At 44.5% G+C, this 23621-nt stretch overlaps 1 protein-coding gene across 1 annotated transcript; it reads right to left on the bottom strand.

Moving 5' to 3' along the window:
* Positions 1-1468: 1468 nt before the first annotated feature.
* RGS10 (regulator of G protein signaling 10) lies at positions 1469-21089 on the bottom strand. Its single transcript, XM_039709377.1, has 5 exons — positions 20944-21089; positions 16442-16560; positions 14892-14978; positions 8246-8389; positions 1469-4776 (listed from the first exon to the last, which is right to left on the bottom strand). The coding sequence occupies exons 1-5, from the start codon at positions 21050-21052 to the stop codon at positions 4630-4632; spliced, it is 606 nt and encodes a 201-aa protein (XP_039565311.1). The 5' UTR covers positions 21053-21089; the 3' UTR covers positions 1469-4629.
* Between the last annotated feature and the right edge of the window lie 2532 nt (positions 21090-23621).

Here is a 23621-nt window from a genome sequence, read left to right on the forward strand (position 1 = left end):
ATGGCAAAGAAAACAGGAGCCCCTGTCTGACATCCCCCTGCCAGCAGCTGTGGCGCTTGCCTGAGACATGGAGTAGTGCAAATGTCCCGACTTTGGGGGACTCCGCTGGGCACAGCACACGGCAGGGGCAAAGGGACAGCTGCTGGCCCTGCTCTGCAGGTTTGTGTCACAAAGCACGTTATCAGAGTGTTGTCTGCTCTATAATGCCAACTTTCAAAGCAATTTTAATCTTAGTGCATGGGGATCCCCCCAAGTTTTGATCAGAGCAACATCAGCTGACAGACAGCCACTTCAGCAGAGCTTTGCTGTCTCTGAGCTGCATTTCCTGCTGGCAGAAAGGTCACCGAGTGCTCTGCATTTGAGGAACAAGCAGCTTGAGACCTTTCCCTGCTGGGACTCTTACTCCAAGCCCCAAATCCCTGCGAGTTATTCAGCCGAGAGCCAGGAGAGGGTGCTGCTAATTTTGGCAATGGTCACTTTCCTCTTTCCTCCTGCCAGGAGCCACATGAAGCTTTTCCTTGCTTCTTCCCAAGCCCCTTGGAATGGGAATGGGGTGCTTTGTAACTCCGGGCTGCAAGGGATTTGCACACGATCGGTGAGGATAGAGGAGCCCTGATGAGAAGCATCTTTCCCTTAATTGCAGCCAAACGGGAGCGATGGGGATTGCGGCTGCAGCTGCTGAGCACTCGCGTGGCAGCACAGCAAAGGCTCAGAGATCCTCGGGATAAAGGAGGGGATAAAGGATGCCCCAGAGCTCACTTTGAACTGTGGCTTTGCCAAAAGCCCTGGGACATGAGCTGTGCTGGATGCAAACAAGAGGAACTGCCTCTGGCATGGGGAAATGATCACTGCCGTGTAAACAGGGCTTTGGGTTTGTCAGGGGTGACATTTGGCAAAAAAAATGCATGACTTTGGAGGACTTGCTGCCCTATTTTGGGATGAAAAGATTTATAAACAATTTATAAAAGGGAGTTTATACCACTTTTCAGCTTTGGACCAGTCACAGAACTATACAGGACCTCTCTGCATCACCAACCTAATGAGTTTTTGATGCAGATGCAAACCACTTAAAACATCTGAATTGCCAGTAAAAATCCAAGCACATTCCAAACCATTATCTAGACAGGAACATGAAAATCTTTTTTTCTCCCTCCCTCTGATTTTTCAAACTCTCCTTCTCCACACCAGTGGGCTGGTCAGTGCAATGAAAGAAATGCAGCAGGAACAATAGAAATGGGAGAAGGAGCAGGTACAAGAAGCATCTTCCCCTGTCCAAGTGACTTACTGCAATTTGTCCAGAGCCCACGCAGAAGGGAGCCCCACTGTGCCATTCCTTCTTCCAAGAAATAAACCCCACACACTAGGGCAGAGTGTAAACTGTGAGAGCTGGAAATGGGATTATTATGGGACATGAGGCCATCTCGACCCAAACTCTGTTCAGAACATAAAACACCTGTCAGCACACAGATTTGGTGTATTTGTAGAGTATTTTTATTTTTTAGCTGAGAAACACAAAATAGGGCAGAGTTTAAGGCATGCAATCAGGCATGAAACTTCTCTTGCTTGTTTTGTGTGCTCATACCTTCAGTGTAAGTTCTATGAAAGGGAGTAGATCCTATCTTTAATCTCTACAAGAAGCAGCTCTGAGCACCCACTTACAGCCTGAGGTTGGATGCAATGTTACAGTTCCTGGAATGAGGGATTTACTCGAGGGAAAGAGTCCTTTTTCTGGCTGTGTGATTTGTTCTGTGCCACGTGGAGCAAGTGTCACCTATTTTCAGGAGCAAGTTTGTAGTAATACCAACTTTCCCCACATATACACAAATTGCAATTACAGACATCTGCTTGCATGGGTTTAATTTGATTGCCCTTTTACTGAAAAATACAGATAATCTAATGAATAGGAAAAACATCTTTGCTTTCTGCACATTGCAAGTCTACTTGTTGGTATTGTAGAGAAATCAAACAAACCCAGGCACCACAACGAGAATGGTGCAATCAACTTTTCACCTCTGAGCTAAAAGAGCAACTCAAAGATGAAGAGTTTTGTGGGTTAAGGTACATTAGGTTAGAAACATAATAGGTATTGAAATAAACATCACAGGATTAGAGATGCTGCTAAAAGATCCATTTCCATTCCAGCAACTTTCATCCTGTGGCAGTGTAAAGCACCTTTGTGTCTACTCATGTGGGGCATTTGCTCTGAGCAAGCAAAGGCAGTACCTGAAAGGAACATATTGCCAAGGAAAAGGTTCTTCATAAGCAGCTACAAACTCATTTTCTCTCTCCAACACCCCACCTTTGTTCATAAGGCTCCTGGTTTGTTTTTTTTCTATTATTACCATTTTAAAACATGATAGTCAAAGACTCTCCTCCCTTGCTCATGCATTTTTAAAATCAATATGATTAAAAATGAATCTACTGTGCATCCATGTGATGAATGTGGTAAGAGCTCATTCTGCATCTTTCCCATCAATGTCCCCATGCTGAATTTTTCAGTATCACTAAGATTAATGCAGCAAACACTGGGAAAATACAAATCCCAAGTCCTAAACTGGTTAAGCTGCCCACTCCCAAGGGCTTCAATGCTATCAGAAGTTCTGTCCTCTGCTGTGGCAGGCATTAAGAGTTTTGTTTTTACAGTGGATTCTCAAAAGAGGTAATCCTGAGATTACAAATAGTTGGCAAGTCCAGAACTGGATGGTCCCTAGGCCCCAGCAGAGAGGAAAAAAAATAAAAAAAGATTCATGCACATGTTTAGTTCATTCTTATTCAGTAAAACATTGAAATACAGCTTAAGCATGAGGTCAAATACCACTGAAAGTGCCTGAAGTAGTAGGACTTCACCATTAAATCTTTCAAGAGCATAAAGAGAACATCAACTCAGTGCACAAGAATTACACCTTACAACATGCATATTGTGGAGGCACTGACCTCTTCTTTCTTTGATTTCCTAAAAATAATGAACAGGGCATGGAGCTCTAGGGGAAGAATCAGAACTTCCATCCCCACTTTTAACTAGGGAAAAGCCCATAGAAACAATTTTCTTTACACAATACCTGCAAGAGTGGCTCAGAATTAAAAGAAATAACCATGTCTACCAAGTTTGCATTCTCAAAAATGACAAACTAGACTTAGATTTTTAAACATTGATTGTGACAGCAATGCATGAAACATATCTGGCTTTTCTGACAAAAAAAAAAGTACAAAATGTTCAAAAGCTAACTGTGCATTTAGATTAGCCAGCATATAAACAAAAGTTCAAGACAAGCAGTGCAAAAAATGGAAGAGTAAATAATGAGAGAGTGGGAAACAGCCAGACTACAGCTGTGAAGCTCGTAAATAGAGCAAGTAGCTAATACACTTTCCCAGCTTAAATTGCAATTTAGTAACACTGCAGTGAATTAATAAAAAAAATACATGAACACATGAAAAACTCCATGCCAAAATGTGCTTTGCAGTGCTGACATTCCCAGGACAACATGGAATGCTCATTGGGAATGTCTTTCTCCACCAGCCTTTGATTGCACAGGGCAGAAATGAATTCCCCTTGCTCTCAAGCTTGATGTCAGAGTGGCTGAACCCCAAACCCAACTCCCTGTTCCCTGCAGCTCTCCAAAAATCACAATTAGGAAACACAAAGATTTGAGTGGGGCAAACAAAACTCTGCAGGGTGATTTTAGCAGGGAAAAAAAAAAAAGAGTAAAACAAAACCAGATTTGGTTTGTTGGTCCTTTTCCAAAGCTGTTGCTGCACAGGGCAGGATTGGTCAGGAGACCTGGGAGAGACCAGATGCTTCCTGATAGCAGCATCTGATGTCACACTGGTATGAGGGACAAAGCCCAGCTTTGCTGGGATCAGTGTGCCCTGAGAAGGATATTTATTTATTTGCTGTCACATTTCCCAATGGCAGTCAGGAGTTCCTCACTGATTCTGTCTCTTTTAGAGCCTTTGCTCCCAAGGGAATAGAGGTTATCCCATCCTCTGAGGAAGGTGATTGTCTACTGCAAAAAAAGGGGAAATTTAGGAGATACAAATATAAAAATCATTACTAGGGAAAGTTTTGATTCAGCAATAAAGGCAAAGCAAAACAGACATCACTCTGAAAGAACAAAGTCACACAGGAAAGGATTGGATTCTACTGAGCTTAACCCTGAAAGATGCTGTCCCTTTATGATTAAATTTGCTGTGAATGACTCACCCACAAACTAATGTGAAATGCCCTCCTCAACTGCTTCTCCCAACAGTTCAGGATGTAAAAGCTAGTCCCAAATAAAAATTACAAGGCAAAAATAAAAACCCAACCATACTATCTCCCCTTTCTCATCACCAAGATGCCTCACAAAGGAAAATAAAAGAACTGAAAGCATTTTAACTTGTGAAGTATGAAAGGCAATTCATGCTATGGAGGAATACCTCAGCCTTCTAGCTGGGAAACAGTCCTTCCACGGGTGCTTGGTTAATAGCTATCATGCAAAAACAATTAGTCATTCAAGCAATTAAGAAGGTAAGTATCTCCTAAAAAGGTTCTGAGCTTTCCAAGCCCTAAATGCAACTGCTATAAACCTAGACTGTTCCTGAGTGTAATTTCCTTATTGTATGGCCTCTCCTGAAGGGATCCATCGTGTCTCATGTGTTGTAAATTCTTGATGCTCTTTTAGCTGCAGTCTGAGCCTCAGGTGAGCTCTCCTCTTGCTCCTCACTCTTCTGATGGTTTAGGAAGATGTCTGACTTCAGGAAGCGGCTGTAGCTGTCATATTTCATGAGGTTGAATATCTGGGAAGAGGGGGGGAAGAACACAAAGCAAATGAGCTCAGCAAAATGAGATTTTAAATGGGAAGGATGCTTTAATTCCAACGTACTTTTGTTCTGTCTGTACTAGAGCATTACATTTCAAAAATACACTTCCAGCTCTCCACAGGGCAGCACGTAGCAAACAACATTGGTTCCATGGTCACTGCCTGGCAGTAACATCCACAGTAGTTTAAAAATCAAATTACACTCTTCACAATGCACACCTGATACTGAAGGTGAGAGGATGCCTGGGTCAGGGAGGAGATGATCAGATCCTCCTGGCAGGGTGTCTGGAAGGCATTCAGAAGGACAAAGCAGAGCTCTGGAGAAAGAGAGGTACCTTCTGTGCACCTTCCTGGCTGCAGTGACCTCTGAATGCTGCAGAGTAACTATGCAGAGCACTGGATAACTAAGGAAAGCCTCTGAGTAATTTACACAAATACTGGTTTAGTCAATAGTCCTTAAACCTACACCAATCTTCCCACCCTTGTCAGACAAAATGCCAAGACTGGTCTCAGGCCAGATGAGAAATGTTGCAGGAACCTGCCACAAAGAGCTGACCTGGTACAGATGTGTTTTGCCAGTTAAAATGTGGGTTTAAATTGCTGGTGGATTAAATTTGTGTAATTACACTTTTCACCAGGCCAGGAGCTTCTCACAGCCAGCATGGAAACATAGTCAACCCCAAGTACAGCTTTAACCTCCCAGGGCTTGAGCTCAGGCTCATCCCTCAGCATAACTGCTGCTCCTCTATTTATACCCACTGCAGACAAAAAAACCTTACTCTCTTGGAGTTTTCTGAAAACAAAAGGGTTGGGAGAGGAGCCTGGAATCTGTTCAGGTGTCAAGGTCAGGACTTGGTGTTGAAACAGAGGGGAAGGGAAAAAAGTAAACTTCAAAACTGTAATTGAGGCAAAACCAAAGCCAGCCTCACCCTCAGTCTATTATTTCACTGGTGGAGTCTCTCTGAGTCATGTTTCAGGACAGATTTTATTTATATTTTTAATACTCAGAATAACTGAATTTCCAAGACAAATTCCTGGATTCTCACCTGCAGATGTGGCTACTCCATGGTGGATAACTCATCTTTACCTTTACAGTCCTCACTTCTAACTGACAGTACAATCAGGTAACACAACTCTTTGCTAGGGGAAAAAAAAAAAAAAACAATCTCAAACTGCTTTTTCATTCCACACCCTCGAGGAACCTGGACAGATACAGGCAAACACCTAAGATTTGACTGTTCTTGTCTGTGCATTGGCTGAAATGTCTCTCTTACAAGTAAATTAAATGGTGGATTTTACTAACCAGTGTTTGTTTACATATTTAAGAATTTAAGTTACTGTCTAAAACTGTGGAAATATTATTCTTTAAGATACATATTGGAATATGAAAAAAAAAATCTCAAAACACCCACTCTGTGTAGAGCCTGATCTTTAGGGTCTGAACTCTTCCTGACTCAAGCAAAGCTGAATTATACCTTCTGGCACTGGGTAACTATAATATAATTAAATTTATCCAACCAGCTGAAGAGGGAGAAAAAAAAAAAGCAAGGAAGACATTTCCTGTTAAAACATCATGCCTGTGTTAAGAACTCAGACCCTTCTTGTTCCTGGTATCACTTAAAGCATCTCCCAGAGAGAAAGAGCATTGGAGATCAAGATCTTCTGCAGTCTGGCCAGCCAAATACACAGAGCAGAGTTCATAATCATGTGCCAAACAGAACCCTCATTTTCCCTTCCCTCACTCCCTCCTCTCACTGCCTTTTACCCCACAAGGATTCTGGAGCACATGGATTTCTGTGAACCACTCTCACGCCACTTCATTCAGCACAAATGGCCTGGGGCAGTCAGGGCCACCCCATGAGCAGCAGGCACAGCCCAGTGTCCCCAGTTAAATCAGGGCCACCCCATGAGCAGCAGGCACAGCCCAGTGTCCCCAGTTAAATCAGGGGCTCTCTGCCATGAGCAGCAGGCAGAGCCCAGTGTCCCCAGTTAAATCAGGGGCTCTGCCATGAGCAGCAGGCACAGCCCAGTGTCCCCAGTTAAATCAGGGGCTCTCTGGAGAACAGCAGCCCTTGTTAGCAGCACTGCTGTACTCCAGACTTTGGCCTTCCAGCTCTGCCTTTTTCTCCTCCAGACCCACAGTGCCAGCAGTGCTTAGCACTGCTCTTCAGAGAACAAATTACACCACTCTCCATAACTTTATAAGGATTGAAAACTGGAGAAGACCATAACTCTTCTGAGCCATTATCTAACAGCAATAAACAGTAGCTTCAAGCACTGGAAACTTGCAATGACCCATAAATGCTCTGCATTTGTTTTTAAAAGCTCACAGATTTTCTTCCCACACTAGAGGGATTCCTCCACCACTAGTCCAGTATGTTTCCAGCTCAGGTATTACTGATCCTTGGCTCTCCATGTGCATGTCATTTTCAAAATAGCAAATATTTTAACTCCAGTATTCTCTCCAGCTTCACTCCTACAGTCACTCACCCTGAACTGCAGTGCTTAGATCTACCAGAACAGTTCCTTCTCTTTCTCCAAGTCAGAACTTTTCCCATTAAAATCTCTGTTTCTTCACATGGAAATTGGATTTCAGGTATTTCCACTGCTAATGTCTTGGAATCTGCCTGAAAAACAGCAGAGCCTTTGCTCCTCAGACCCCTCCAAGTGCCCCAGCCAGTGCCCAGCCATTGTATTCAACACCTGATTGAAAGGGGCTGAAAACACTTTAAATCACTGAGCTGTTTCTCCACAAAAGGAAAGAGCCAAATGGAAAATACAGGTAGTCCTGAGGATGGTACAGGAATTAAAAATAGTACTGCAAGTGCTGGAAAGCTGCAGATAAGAATGACTCACTTCATAACTTATGCTTTGAAATCAGCTGAATATCAAGAAAATTTACCACCTAAAGACATGCCTGCAAAATTTCTAATTTCTACCAGACCTCCCAAGTTCTTTAGGGAAAGGCAAAGCAGAGACCAACTCCTCTAAATCTTGCACATTGCAGAAGAGGAGGGTTTTCATAAAATTGTGCTATATTCATAACAAGATAAATACCAAAGCAAAGTAAAATGAAGAAATTTGAGCTCTCAAGGAAACCAGGGGCAACTACAGAAACAAACATCAGCAATGACTCAGAACAAGTGAATACACAGGAAAACAAAGGCACTGAGTTAGTCAGGGCGATTCTCAAGCTACCCACGCAGGAACCCTGGAGAAAACTCCAGCCAGTTTTCCAGGAAAGTCCTGAGGAATTAGAATGATTGTATTGAGTCTCTTAATTAATTGGGGCCAAGAACCTGGAATATCTCAGAGCAGCTGCATTAATACCCCCAACATGGACAGCCCTGCTCTGTGCTTATCTGTTCAATCATGGCTAGAAAGCAGAGTTCATTAAAACCAGGCAAAAATGAATGAAACTGTGTTATTGAAATAAATAACTTTACCTGGTCCTGGAGCTTCTGAAACATGAGAGGGTGAGGTGTCTCCAGGATGGTCTCACTCAAACGGGACTGCCCTTCAACATTGACTTGGGAGGAAGCTTTACTGGACAGGAAAGTCATGTAAATCTCTTTAGCTTTCTCCTGCATCTGCAAAAGGACATTCATTTAAAGAATTATTTCCTGTGGGAATGTTCTCTGCATCAGGTTTATCTCACTTGTGTATGTTCATTTGTAGTGGAAGAGGAACACCCCTGCAGGCCAAAAGCTACACTGGTATCAGTGAAAGCTGCCAGAATTCAGCAGGCTCGATGCTTCAGCAGCCAGTGTAAAACTGCTCAGCATCATCAGCTACCTTGTCTTTTGCTTTTGAGATAAATGTTTTTCCTAACAGATCATCAGTATGGACAAGAAACCCAGAGGAAGAAAAACTGGGAACTTACTACAAAGGAAAATTAAGCGAAAAAACCACCAACAGCTTGGCTAATTGGCAAAGAGAAGATTCTCAATAGCTTCTGTGAGTTGATAAATAAGGGCCTGACCTGCACAAAGGTGTTTGTTGGTACTTGCCCTATTTCAGAGCTCTTCCCTTGTCAAACCAGTAATAGCAATAACATCTTGACCCCACCAGCATCTTCAAGCTTCAAAGCAGTGAGTGGCCACAACCCCCTGAAGTTCAAGGAAAGGCCCCTTAACAGATGGTTGGATAAGAGGAAGCCTGAGAGGAGAACCAAGCCAGGCAGGAGCCAAGGCCCCTGCTGCAATGTGAATTCTGCATGCTGAGAGCCAGCCAGCAGCAGCTGCTCGGGGCCATCCCGAGCCCTGGGCACTCACCAGGGTCCCCAGGGAACCTCTAATGAGCATCCACAGCTCACACCAGCTCAAGGGTTCTGCCTTTGATGGGAATGGGGCCTGGAGAAGGAAGCATTTAAATCCTGCCCATGAAGGAGTCTCAGAATTGCTTCCATGTTTTACAGCTGAGGTGCATTTACACTCGGGGGTAATTAGAAGGAAAGCTGCATGTGCTTGAGCATTCAGGAGGCCTAAAGAGTTGGGGCTCTCTCCCTGCTGAAGGGGACACCCATGCTCTAGTATTCCTTTTTAAAACTCATTATTCATCTGGTGGGTAGAACATTACGTGTCAAGTGCATTAGGTCACAATGAACTGTTTTTAACAATTTCCAACTTGTTTTACAGCTCAGGGAGGACTGGGTCGGCCACTTCTGTTCTAAATGACCAATTAATCCAGGGATCAAAGCTACAAGTGGCAAAGTTAATGTCCTAATGAGGGCACAGTAAAGGGGCTTTCAGCTGTTACTGCATCAGCAATTGTATTCCCAGTCCCACCCAAACGACTTTTGAACCTGCTGTCCAATTTCAACCTTACTTGAGAGAGGGGCAAAGGACTGAGAAAAAAAAATTACCCTCCTGCTGAGTCAATGGAAGATCAGCAGGAGAAAAGAAAGGGAGAGGAAAAGCAGCACAAGCACCAAGGGAAAAGCTGCAGACAGAAATTCTCTGCTCTGCTTGAATGCCAGGCTGCTCTTTGCTGCTGGCTAACCAAGGCACATGCAGCTCCTCACCAGCTGCTTGCCCAAGGACCCAGGAGCAAGCTGGGCACTACAGAGAAAGAGCAGAGGGAGGCTTGAGAGGGAACACAAAACTAGAAGTACCCGTGAGGAAGTTTAAAGAGCATGGAGAGGAACAGGACTGTGTGGGAGGCTGGTGAAACAGGGAGGCTCTTTGGATTTTGTGAGGAAGAATAACAAAGAAAGGAAGTGAAAGAGCTGTGGTAGGGAGAGGAGGCCATTGCAGAGACACAGAGGACCTGGCTTTATAACAGTGGGGAAATTTGGAAATGCACAGCTGAACGTTACAGGTTCTGCTGCAAATAGAACTGCTCTGCCACGTCTGTGCTTCAGCAGCTGATTAACTACAGCTTATAATTTGCTTTAAAAAGAAAGAACAGTTAAAGCTGCCAGTGTGCTCATACACCCCCCAAATGTCACTCAGGCAGAGCCAGGTTCAGGTGGAGGAGGCAGAGATTGTCCCTGTTCACTCGGTGACATTCTCTGCTCTGCATCAGCCTGAAACTAAAGCCTCAGCTCAGGGGACCCAGCTCTGGAGCTGAAACAGCCCTGAAACTGGGATCTTGTTCACAGGTGCTTTTTAAAGGATTTCTGGCAGGCCCCAGCTCCATCTGTGTGCTCTCCCCAGTGTCCCTGCCAGACTGCCATTTGGAGTACAAAGTTCTGTCCACAGTAACCCCCCTCACTATTTCCAGTGGATCCAATATTCTTCCCCACTTCCTTTCCTAAGGTCAAGCTCAGCTCCCAGGCATGTGTGGCTCCCAGACGAGGTGAATGGGAGCCCCAGATGCTCTCCAGACCAGGCTCCAGCACTCAGCAGCTGTGCAGCATTACCCAGCCCTTGCTGCACTCCACATGGGAAGCAACAGAAGAAACTCCTGAATGTGCAGGACTTTGTTCTGGAATCATTCACTACAAAACTTCAACATGGATATTTTGGTGGCTTTTAGCAATAGCTGAAAATATTCCCTGTTGTTGGAAGCATTTATGACAATCTGTAATTTATTTTTGAAGCTCGGCTGCAAGAGGAGAAACATTTAAACCCTGGGAAGCAGCATGACTGACATGTTGTTTATTTCATTAACAGTCACAAAATGCAACAACATATGACTGACTCCAACGAAATATTTAAAGTTAAATTTTATTTCCTTATCCCCAGCACGCCCATTTCAGTAATTAAATACATGCCCTAACACAAGGGCCACATGGGTGGCAGCAGAACTCACTGCTAACGAGTAGGCTTGACCCCATTGCTTTCTCAGTCTTCACCAAACATTAAATCTGTATTTTAACTTCAGTTTTAAAGGAATACCCATTTTTTGTTGTGGGTTTTTTTGGTGTTTTTTTTTTGTTTGTTTGTTTTGGTTTGGTTTTTTTTCTTTGTTTTTTTGTTTTGGTTTTTTTCTTTTTGGTTGGTTGGGTTTTTTTTGTTTGGTTTGGTTTGGTTTGGTTTTTGGGGTATTTTTTGTTGTTGGGTTTTTTTAGCTACAGAGATGTGTCTTGAGCTGAGGGGGAGCTTTGTACCTTTCTGCTGAAGATGAGCTGAACCCATCTGGGTTTTTACATGGCTGAACCATCTAAAGCCTGCCTAGACCAGCAATGCACTCTGCCTCTCTCTGCAGCTGCCAAAGATCTTCCCTGCTCCTTGAACCATCCACTCTGATGGATGTACAAACCCAAACACTGCCCCAGGCTGGCAGAGAAAGGATCACAAGAAATATCCCTGGCACAAGGGATGCTGAACCCACTGCTCATGTGGTGACCTTCAGGCAAGATTAGACCGACCAAGCAGAACCCCAGGCCACTGTTCTCACTTCAAGTAATGAAAAGTTTATCTCATCCTTTAAAAATAGGGGGGGAATCCCATTCACAGAGTCATGGAATGGTTTGCATTTGAAACGACTTTAAAGTAATTTTGAAATAAAGTAAGTTTGAAACTACTTTTTGAAATTATTTACTCAACTACTCCCAAGGCCCTGCAGGGACAGGGGACATCTCCAGCCAGATCAGATTGCTCAGAGCCCCAGCCAGCCTGGCACTGGACGTTTCCAAGGATGGGGCATTGATCACCTCTCTGGGAAACCAGTTCCAGTGTATCACCATCCTCACAGTAAAGAATTTCCTCCTTGTACCTAATCTAAGCTTGCCCTGTGTCAGTTTGAAGCCATTCCCCTGTCCTGTCACTCCATTCCTGTGTCCAAAGTCCCTCCCCAGCTCTCCTCAAGCCCCTTCAGGCACTCGAAAGTCTCCCTGGAGCCTCCTCTTCCCAGGCTGAACACCCCCAGCTCTCCCAGCCTGGCTCCAGAGCAGAGCTACTTCAGCCCTTGGAGCATCTCCGTGGCCTCTCCTGGACTCCCTCCAGCCTGGGCTGAACTGATTTCAGCTCCATCTCACCAAGAGCCTCAGTGCCTGTGAGCTAATCTGTGTGGGAAACCAGTTTTAAGGAGAAGTGAGCTACAAAACAAGTAAAAAGCTGTTTTTAGAATGCTGTGTGCACAATAGAGAATGCAAAGGGACTTCTGCAAGAGTCACTTTCAGAAGAAAAATCCACACTTCATGCTACCATAAACACTGGAAAGATTTCTATTTTTAGTGCTTTTCCTAGCTTTGTAAATTATCTAAACAAAGCCACCCATAAGCAGTAGCTACAAAAATTTACTGTAAGTCTGTGTCATTCTAAAGCACATTTATTCAGGAAATTATAATAATTTGGGCAACCCCAGACTCCAGGCTGACCATACTATGGAATGAGTGGTACTGGATAATTAACCTAAATAAAACCTAGTCAAATCTCTGTCCATTCACTTGGCAATTCATTGAAGGATTCACCAAGCTCCTATCCCTGTACATCACTCTAACATTTTCTCTACTGGCATCCCAAATTAGCAATCCTAAATCAGCTAGAAATATGGAAATTATTTAGCAAGGGAAAATATGATTATTATCCCACTGAAAGCGTGGGACTTTACAGAAAAGTCGACTGACTGGTTGTTCTCTCCTCAAGACTTTCTGTATTCCTGGACCTTAATGAGGGAGGAAAGCAGCTGAATACACAAAACTGGAATTACTAAATGTTACAGAGTTCACAGACAGATTGAACATTTCCTTCTTCTTGCAAAAAAATGGTATTGTTGTATTTTTATGGATTTATCAATACCCAAAAAATACTCACAGCTAAACCCAGCAAAATTGTTTTGAGGGGAATTTTTTTTCAGTGCAAAACACAGGATATTTACAGAAAGTAGACTCCCCTACCCAAATACATTGTTTGGAAAGACAGGGAAATTTTTTGTTGTTGAAAATCTGCTAGGAAACTGTTTAAGCTGACAATATGTGACTGATCTTAAGAGAGGAATCTGCACTCTGGACACAGCCCTTTTACACTGCACTTCATAACTCCTCTCCTAGTCCAGCTCTCCATCTGATTGCTATTCCTGGGCATTTCTGATATTTTTCCAAGCTCTAATCCCACAGCTCACTCCTGGAGAAGCCGCAGCCCAGGGTGGGACAGGAGCACTCTGTGCTGGGCTCAGAGCTGGCTGCATGGCCAGGACAGAGAGGGGTGGTGAGGGTGCTGCATCCAGCAGCATGGAACCAGGGCTGTCCCTCAGGGCTCTGTGCTGGGCCAGCTCTGCTCAGTGTTTGCACTGACCACAGGGATGAGGGGATTCAGTCTTTCATTAGCAAACTCCATAAATAAAATAAATAAATTTAATGAGTAATTACAGACGACACTGAGCTGGGAGCTGTGTCCATCTGTTGAAGGTAGGAGGGCTCTGCAGGGAGACCTGGAAGGGTTGGATGGATGGGCAGAGTCCAATGGGATGAAGTTTAATAAATCCAAGTGCCTAGTCCTGCATTTTGGCCACAATAACCCCTGCAGTGCTCCGGGCTGGGGTGAGAATGGCTGGACAGTGCCCAGGCAGAAAGGGACCTGGGGACACTGGTGACAGCAGCTGGACACGAGCCAGCAGTGAGCCCTGGTGGCCAGGAAGGCCAATGGCTCCTGGCCTGTGTCAGGAATGGTACCAGTTCACTTGGAAGAGCTTTAAGGGCATTTTTCCACTCTCACCTCTTCATAGTGCCAAATGTGCCCTTTGGCAACACGAGCTGCATTCAGGTAAAAAGCATAAAAGTGGGTTTTCAAAAAAAAAAAAAAGAGCTTTAGGAGTCTCACTCTCAATGACAGAGATACTGACTCAGAGTTTTGATACTACTTAATTTCATAATCACAGAATGAGCTCTTAAAGAGCAGAAAAATTTGAAATTTCTCAAGAAAACAACAAAACAAACAAAAAAAACAGACACAAAAAACATTTTGAGAAACAAGCAAACAAAACATGGTACATATTTTAGGCCTGACTCTGTGGGCTTCAAAGTCTAAATGTGAAAGTGGATCCTGTGTTCCTGGTGGATCTAAATGTAAGCCAAGGTCCAAGCAGTGGGAAAAAAAAACTTACTGAAGGTGCCTGGTTGAAAAAATTTCCAATAGAATATTTCCTACTGGAAATGTAGAGCTGTCATCAAAATGAGAAGACTCTGCAGGTATACATCAATTTGGATAAATATTTAAATAAAAAAGTTTAAACAGGGCCCTTATGTTTTGTAACTTGTAATTTGATAAGGGAAAATGTTTCATTTTGGTGCTGTAAAATATTTTTGTTTGGGCCATTTGTTATTTTTATGTTCCACTAAGATAACACAGTGGTGTAAATTTCCATCTAATAGCTGCCATGCTCTAAAAAAGTTCTGAATGAAATATCTTTATATTTGCAAACAAGATGATACAACATCACTGAATTAATAAAACTTTTGCTACTCCCTAGAAACTACAAAAAGTTCAGTTTTCAAAACATGGGAAACTTGGCAATTTCAGCACTTTGTTTTGATTTGAAATACAACCAGCTTTGTTTCTAAACAATCCCACCAGGATGATTTTAGTGCAATTTCTTGAAATAAATTTATTTGCATTCACGCAAAGCACATTATGCAACAGAGATGTTTTAGCTCCAGCTCTGCTAAGTAAACTTTGTTGACAAGTAGAATTTATTTAGGAAACATACCTGCTTTTTTCCCTGTGTTTTCTTAAATTCTTCACATGCTAACCAGAACAAAACGTTTTCTTCACTAAATTCTTTCTTTAAAAATTCCTAGAAAAGAGAAAAAACAAACACACAAAGGTTAGGATCCAATTTCTCAGCTGTTTTTCCCTCTTCCCACTACAGCTGATAGAGCTAGAAGCTGCCTACAATTAATTTCAGCATGGGTTTACCCAGCCCAGAGTCACAGAACCCCTGCACTGGTGCATCTGCAGGACTGACACGGAACACTCGGATATTCTGCTTTTTTTAAAGCACATTCCAGGAGGAGGATGGGCTCCATCTAATCTCAGGCCATATCAGTAACTAACAGGAACAGCTTCTCCAGCCTCCCTTAAATAACTCCAGCACTTTTACAGCCACTGCTCAAAGGGAAATCCAAAAGATATGAATTCATTCCCAGGTGAGTAAAATGAGCCATTTAAATGAGAGTCACAAATCACCTGGGATTCTCACACAGCACATTTCTGACTTTTGTAATTGACTTTTGTCATTTTCTGACGAGTAAAATCTCTGCAAATGAAAGTGTTTCCAAATGGGATCATCAGTGCCAATAAATTCACTCAAACAAACTGAAGCAGAAGATGTGACTGTGCTCTCTATGCTGTTTAAACACAGCACATTCCTCCAAAAGTGAGGCATGTTTTCAAAGGGGAAAAATGTACATTAAATTTATTTATGAAATATAATGACTGAAACTTTTACAGCTCTGAGATCATCAGTTTTCTCTTTCAAGTGTTAGAAAATACAGACCAAGTAATGTCAGGAATTAAACAGCACCAAGATTGCTTCTTTTTTTTTGCTTTTTTTTAAAAAAGCATTTAAAATCAGCATTTTGTTATTCTTGTCTACCTCACTTTTCGAACCAGTCTGGCAGGAAACCATTTTATCCCAGTGCACTTTATCAGTACAGCATGGCAAAAGCACTTTGAAGTAGGCAGCTCCTATTCTTACATCGAACATGGCAAGAAGGCCTTGAAACACCAACTCACCACCCTCACCTAATTAAACTTCAAGCCATTTTGAGCTGCACCAGCCCACACTTTGTAGTAAACTGAAAGGGAATATTTTCAGTAGAGCTGCTAAACACAGAGCAAGAGCCCCAGAGTCATCAGATTGCTCCTGGTAACTCGTGGCTTAAGGACAACGTGGGAGAAGTGAGAGCCCAGGACCTCAGTGATGAGGGGTCAGTGGCCCAGGGACTGCAGTTTATCCAACAGGAACTCGTGAATCCTTGCAAGAGAGGGTAGATCCCATTAGGAAGGTGCAGCCAAAAGTCTTGCCCATGCCTTTTGAGCACAGGCTGGGCAAAAGGTGCTACCCCAGAAGCTCTGCCATGGCACAGCCCCGGCTCTGCTCAGGGCACATATCCAGAGGGATGTGTGCCTCTGCTCACAGTGCTGGCACAGCTGCACCCTTCTGCCTTAAACCCTGAATTCTGCCTTAAACCCTGCTCATTCTGCCTTAAACCCTGATTTTTGCTTTATGTGAATATCCATGTTTAATATATCGACCCTAAACCGTTTCACTCCTTCGGGGTCTTCCAGGAGGTTCTCCAGTGACGTGGCCCATTTCGAGGTTCCTTTCAAGGCTTGGTGGCTGCTGCTTGGGTGGCCCTCACCATCATTTATCTCTGGAAAAAAGATAAAATGAACAAAACAACATCTTCTTTAGAAAAAGACAAGTATCAGCCACGTGGATGTCTCCCCCATTTCCCCCTGCACCCCTGATTTCAGCTGCTCTCTTTAAAGGAAACAGCATAAAACTGAAAATGAACACACACACACACATACAGACACTTGAATTCTGCTTTGCCTCTAAGGAGGCAAAAATCCCTTACAGCCACATAATTCATGAGCAGGTAAGGAGGAACTGTCACTGCTTTAGAGGGGTTCAAGCACCTCCTGCCTGGGGAACACCATGACCACGCCAAGGTCCACATTTTGCTCTGGCACTGTCAACAATGTTGGCTTCTCTAAAGGAACTTCTGGCCAGTCAAACATGTGAAATTTATTTTTAAGGGAATCATCACTGGAAGCTGGATGCTCAGTAAAAGCTGAGAGAGAAAGAAAAATAATGGTTTGTTTAGCAGGAGAATCTGTCCAGGACATTAATCCAGCCCAATGGGAGGAAAGACAGAGCAGAAGAGCATCACTCTACTGAGTCAGCCTGGTTTTGGGCAAGAGGGTGATTTTACTGTTTCCAAGCCCTGAAATTCTCCCTTTATGAGGTGTACTGGACTGCCCACATCTGATCTGCCAGCCAGCCTTCTCACAGACAGGAAAGATGGAATACCATTCCTGTTTTCTCTATCCCAGGAACAAGTGCATTTCATTCGAGGCTGGTGATGGTAAAAAAACCTTCAGAAAACCCATTACTTGGAAAAACTCCAGGAATGCTGTTGCTTATCTGAAAAACTCTAACACAGACATAAAGTGCTCAGCCTCCTCTCCTCTCACACACAAAATGCCCTGGGAACCCAGGAGGGAAGTCAGAAGGATAAGAGCTGCACTTCAGGTCACTGTGCACTGGAGAGATGCACAAAACTCTTACTGCAACCAGTAGAGCTTCTATTTATAACTCCTGCATTTCTCCCTACCAACTTACTGGAAATCTGGATCTGGTTCTGCTTAAGCTCTGCTTTTAAAAACCCTTCTTTCACCATGAAACTAATCCTCACTAAGTATCTCAAAAAACTCTCGATGCAGAAACACGCACACATATATATATTTATTTATATATATTTATATACAAATACACACTAGCAGATGCCCTTTCCAGCTGGTGACTGGAACTGAAGCTGAGGTTAAAGCCCTGCAGAATACTGGCATGAGAGCACAGGCTCCTGAGCTTTGGATGGTAGGGACCTGTGGAGTCTGTTTGTTTTACCAACTGCTCCAAACGAATGAACATCTCTCCTGCCTTGATAGGGAGGGGATTTTGTTCTAGAAACTCTGCTAGTTTAGAGGTCAGGAGCCAGAGCCTAAGGATTGTCTCCAAACCACAGCTGCAGCCTTCACATGTGACAGGAGCACAGCGAGCTAACACTCTCAGTTTGCCCCCCTTCGTGCAAAAGGATGTGGTTCTTGATCAGCACTTGAAAAATTTCTTTTAGAAACCTGACTCAAAGTATTTGGGCATCTAATCTCAGTAAAATCTGTGAGATTTGAGTGGGAATGGCCGAGTGTATTGCAGCAGAGCACCAAAGCCTGTGAGGAGCTGGGGTGTGCTGTTGTGCTCACCTCGGAGAGGGGTGGCAGCTCTGGGTGTGCAGCTGCTGTGGATGCAGAGCCCCAGGCCATTCCCCTACCCAGCACGGCTTAGCACACGACAGAAGGGGGCAACATTTATTTCCAGTGTTTCATTTCCAGCCAAATCTGAAGTGGACATTAATGATCACTTTGAAAAGCAGGTGTTTCAATGAGCCAGTGCAGACACAGGCCCTTGAAAACCTAAAAAAAAAAATTGTGGTGAGCAAAGGCCAAAATAATTCCTTCCAGAAACCCAGGACACATCAATCTGCTTCTCTTCTGCTGCTTTGACTGATCTCCTATTTTACTACTGGCCATTCTCTAGCCTCCCTAATCATAATTTTCCCCATTTTCCTCTCACTTCCAGCCCACCCAGCACAGCCCAACTCTACCCTTCCATTCATATTCTGCCCCCTCTCCTCCTTGTGAGCCTCCAAACCCTGCCCCTCTCTAGTCCCCTTTTCCCTGCATTCTCCTCCTATAATCTTAACTTCAAAACCAAAATCTGGGTTTGAAGGGAGGACCTACATGAGTGTCCTAGTGTCCATTCTGCTGAGCCTAGTACAGAACACTGTCACTCAGTTTATTTCCTCACTTAACCAGCTCCCCACAACCCAAAAAATACCGTGGTACAGAGACAAGGGTTGTCTGTCCATTGCAACCCTTCCATTTACCCCTTGCCTCATTTATTCCATTTATCCCTTGCCTCACTGATGTCCCCAGAGCAGAGGCTGAAGGATGTCCCAGGTGCCACCAGAGGTACAATCCCAGCCTACAGTTCCCAGCAGTGCCCACCCAAGGCTGGGGACACCAGGCTGACCCCATTAATCCCCATGCCCAGTGTTCCTCTGCAACCACCATAAAACATCAACATTCCCCTTCAGCACAAACATAAATGGGCTGCAAATGACAGTAGGAAACACCCTGAAATTTTATGAGGCTATTAAAACTGCTGGGTATTTTTATTATATCCCATTAAATATGCCATCACCAGCATTTATTCTAATACAAAAGTGACCTGACATCCCCTCAGTCAGGATCATAACTTCCTGCTCCACATGCTGGTTTCATGCAGCAGATTTAATATGTGATTTTCAGAATTTTTTTAAAGATAGGAAAGAGGTTTTCCCCACAAATCACTCCAGAAGCTGATCCCCAAATCTATCTCTATTACTAAATCACCTTAAAAATGACACTGTCACTGAAGTGCAAATTAATGAGTCTGAAACAATTCATTTGAGGAGGAAATACAGCAGTGTAGTTACATAAATGATCCTTCTGACACCTATTTATCTCTGATATTTATAAAAAGACAACTTGCTCCTGTTAAAATCATCTCCTGACAAAGTTAAGTAATATAGCCTCGGAAACAACAAGCTTGATCCCGTTGATTATCAAAAACCCAAATGTACATACATTTGTATGATGATTTAAATGAGGAAGGCAGACATTTGCTGTTACTAAAAACTGGGAGATAACTCTGTGCATCACAAAGGGCATTACAAAATGGCAGTTCTCCCACCAATATTTCTGTCAAAGTAACACACAGAATACACATCAGATGACAAATAAGCCAACTACATTTCTTCCATTACAGTGCATTTATTACATTATCACATGCTAATTAAATTTCGGAGCAGAGCCTGCTGTCTTTTACATGGGTTAGCAAGCAAGAGGCAGAGAAAGGCAGCAAGGCACGCACAGCAGAGCACAGTTGTAAGAGTTTCTGCTGAAGCAAACTTTCCACTGAGTTGGAAATGTGCTTCAGAGACACAGCGGCTCTCGCGGCGCGCGGGGAGCAGCCAGCTGCTCCTACCAACGCAGCAAGTGATTAAGTGCTTCTTTTAACAGCACCATTCTTCTGCCAGCGAGCAGGCAGTTGCATTATCTGGAGCATTATTTTGGAGGGAAAGCAGCCTTCCCATCACACAATGGCACTGCAGCAGCAGGCTGCAGATAAAGGCTCTTTGTGTGCGGCACAACGGTGAGGGCAGCACTCAAAACGCCGCAATTATCAGCTGAAGGGTGCTATCAAAAAATGCCAAATGTTTGCATCCTCCAAACGGGAACTCGGGTTGAAATCCCAGGAGGTATCAATACCATCAATACATACAACTTTGCAGAACTCACAGTCCTGGCTCTTGTTTCTGACAAGCACAAAGAGAAAAAACCTGCGGGAACCTATCAGAGGGAGTGATTCAGACAGGGCTAATTGAGTTAGCCATGCTGCTCACTCTGCCTTCCAAACACTGCACACCACAGCTTTTTCCCAAGCTGCTGCCACTTTCCAGCTGTTGATAGCGTGGCCTTTGTGGCACCATGTCGGGCAGCACAGACTCACACCCTGCACAGAATCCTGCTGAACACATCCCTTCCCGCTGCCCGTTCTGCCCATCTCCTTCCCTCACACACCTTCTGACACCCCCTGACAAACTGCAGCCACACAAACACTCACAATGACAAAAGCACCATGCAAGCAGCACATTCCTCACTCCGTATTTAAGTATGGATGCACAACAGGAAAAGCCGCTTCCATCTCTTTTTGAAGAACTTCTGACCAGTCCTCCCCTCATCCACCTGGATCATAAATCTGCAAGCTGTGAGTCTTTATTATTACTTTAAAAGCACTCTGAGTACCTTGTCTTGTCCTACAGTCACCAGAATGCCTACCCAGCAACAATCACCAGCCTGGAAATAATAAATCCAAGGTTTGAAGCAGTGGGAAACTTCATTAGCAAGCAACTGAAAAGGGAAAATTCCCTTACTTTCCATGTATCCAAGCATCAGCAGATGAATCCTCGCACAACCGTTTTTTCCTAGTAGCAGCTGAGTCTTAGACCTTTTTGCTAGAGCAGAGCTGTCCCTCCTTCGCATGCGTGGGACGCTCAGAGCACGAGCTTCAACATCCTCTTTTGACTGTCTCTAGCAACAGATGGCTACTGGATTCCACTTTTAACTATAAGGAAGGAAACTAAAGGGACGTTCCTCTTTTGTAGCATCTCTGGAAGTGTTCACCAGACGTACAGCCTTTAAAATACCCCCTCCCCGCCTCCCCGCCACCCCCAAAAAAAACCCCAGAAAACCCAAACAACTCTAGACAAAGATCTCGTTTGGCTTTTCTTAGAAAGATTGCAACTTCTTCCTGCACACTACAAAACACTGTTATTTTCTAGGATTTGGAGATTGTAACTGTTGCCCCAAATGTCCCAGCAGTGACAGACATCAGGCATCACCCCTCGGAACCGACAGAGCAGCATCAGGATACAAAACACAACCGCGTTACAGCGCCTGTCTACAGCGGGCTCCGCGATGCCCTACATCACTACAGCTCGGAAACCCCCATTCCAGCTCCAAACCTCCAAAGGCAAACTCCTCAAAGTCAGCTTGGAGTTGGAACAACCGCGCTGCGATGCCCTGGGCCCGGCAGGGGCGGCAGTTCCGATGAGGCAGGGCTGAGGCACAAGCCCGAGCGGAGCCCGGTTCCCCTTCCGCGCTCCGCGGGAAGCGCCGCCGCCGCCCGGGCGCGCATCCCCCGCGGCCCCGCTGAGGAGCGGAGGAGCCGCCGAGCAGCCCCGGCCCCGGCCCCGAGCGNCCGGAGCAGCGCCAGCCCCGCACCTGCCGGCCCCGCCGGCCCGGGCACCGGCACCTCCCGTGCGACGTGGCACGGCCGCGGCTTCGCCCCCTCGCAGCCTTGCCCTCCTCGGCCCCGCGCCCACAGCCCTGACATCCCCGCACCCTGCTCATCCATCCCTCCGCTAACTCCGCCCGGCTCAAGCTTCCTGCTCCTCAACCAAAAGTGCTCCTGCCATCCTGCTCGGGGACACGGGATAGCAGTGTCCCCATGCCACCCGGCATTAGCCACCCGCCACCCTCCTGTCCTTGCTTTAGCCACCTTGGAGCAGGTGCAAGAAGCAAAAACACCTCCCCATGGTGAAAAATGTGTATTTTATGATTGGCTTTTCGCAAGTAATGGAATAAATATTGTATTATGTTAGAAAATTTTGCTATATTAATTTTCTTAAGTAGTGTATTAAATGTAGTTTTAGGTTATAACATAATGTTAAAATAGAAACTATGCTATGCAAGATATTTGTTTAAGAAAGGACTCGCACCAGATAGAAGCCACAGGACACCTAAATCTTTCTTTTCACATCGAGACGGGCACCTTCATGACATTGTGTCCTGCCTTACCAGAATAGACATGACAAACTTTTTGTGTTGGAGGGACTCCTCTGCTCGTCCAACACTTCAAAGGACAATTATTTCTGAAGAGAAAAGCGCAATTACAATTTTAACAAACGTACTTTCACTTTCAGAAACAATGTTTTTACCAACATATTTGTTCAAAAACCCGGCATGTGAGAAGTTTGTGTAATTCTGACAAAGCTGCGAGCCATCAAACAATTACTTCAGCAAAACAGTAGTGGGAGGCAATGGGAGTGCTTAAATCCCACTGGAAATATCACCAATACACAAAAAAATCACAGAAACCACTGCTAGCAGACAAGTCAACAGTTGTTTTATTTCCACCTCGGCCAAATCCCATCCCGAACACAAAGTAACACATTGCTAAGAAGCTCCGTTCACAGAGGGAACTTGGATGGGCTCCCCATCTCACTGAAAATTATGGATATTTTCCACTTATATGAACAAGGCCAAGATCTCATTCCTGGGAACTGGTGACACCAGAAGACTGAACACAAGAATCAATTGCATCTGTGCTTCCAAAATAAACAACAGCACAATACCTTCCAGCTGAAGGGATTTGGCCTGCACCCCCTGGACCTCTGCCTTCAGCACCGGGGCCAAAAGCTGTGTTAGCTGGTAGAGATTTCTTGGCTTTTGGGGTGGATTAAAAAAGTATGAAAGTTTGCTGCTCTGCTGAGGGAACTGCTCAGCAGCTGCATGTGGTGTTTCCAGGCAGATGTGTGAGACAAGCACATGTGGGACACAACTGGAAATTCCGTGCAAGCATCAGAGGAGCAGGGTGTGACACCCCGGCAGCAGCAGGGCCCGGCTGGCACAGCTGGGAGAGGTAAAGCACGTGGAGAGGCACATGGGAAAGGAGCAGGGTGGGGGAAGTCAGCTTGGACATGCACTCCCCAAAGCTTTTTTTAGTCGTATCCACCAGTGCCAGGTATTCCAGGCAGAACATTTACACTGAAGCAGTACAGACATCACCAGATTTTATTTTTCTTTCAGAATCAGGTCACAAAGCCCAAAGTTTCTATTTTAAGTCTTAGGAACTCATACTCCTAGGACAACTACATCATCTTTGAGCCAGTGTACTGACAAGAAGTTACCAAATTAGCTTTAAGACTTAACATCAAGGATTTGGGGCTGAGGGAGTGCATAAGAACTGTGAGAATGTTTGGAGGTCAGATTGTGATCGTGGTGCCTGTGCTGCAAGAGAGCCCAGCTCCTTGTCCAGTCATATAACGGG

Source organism: Passer montanus, unplaced genomic scaffold, assembly GCF_014805655.1.
Source record: "Passer montanus isolate IOZ18808 unplaced genomic scaffold, ASM1480565v1 scaffold21, whole genome shotgun sequence".
NCBI classification, from domain to species: Eukaryota; Metazoa; Chordata; class Aves; order Passeriformes; family Passeridae; genus Passer; species Passer montanus.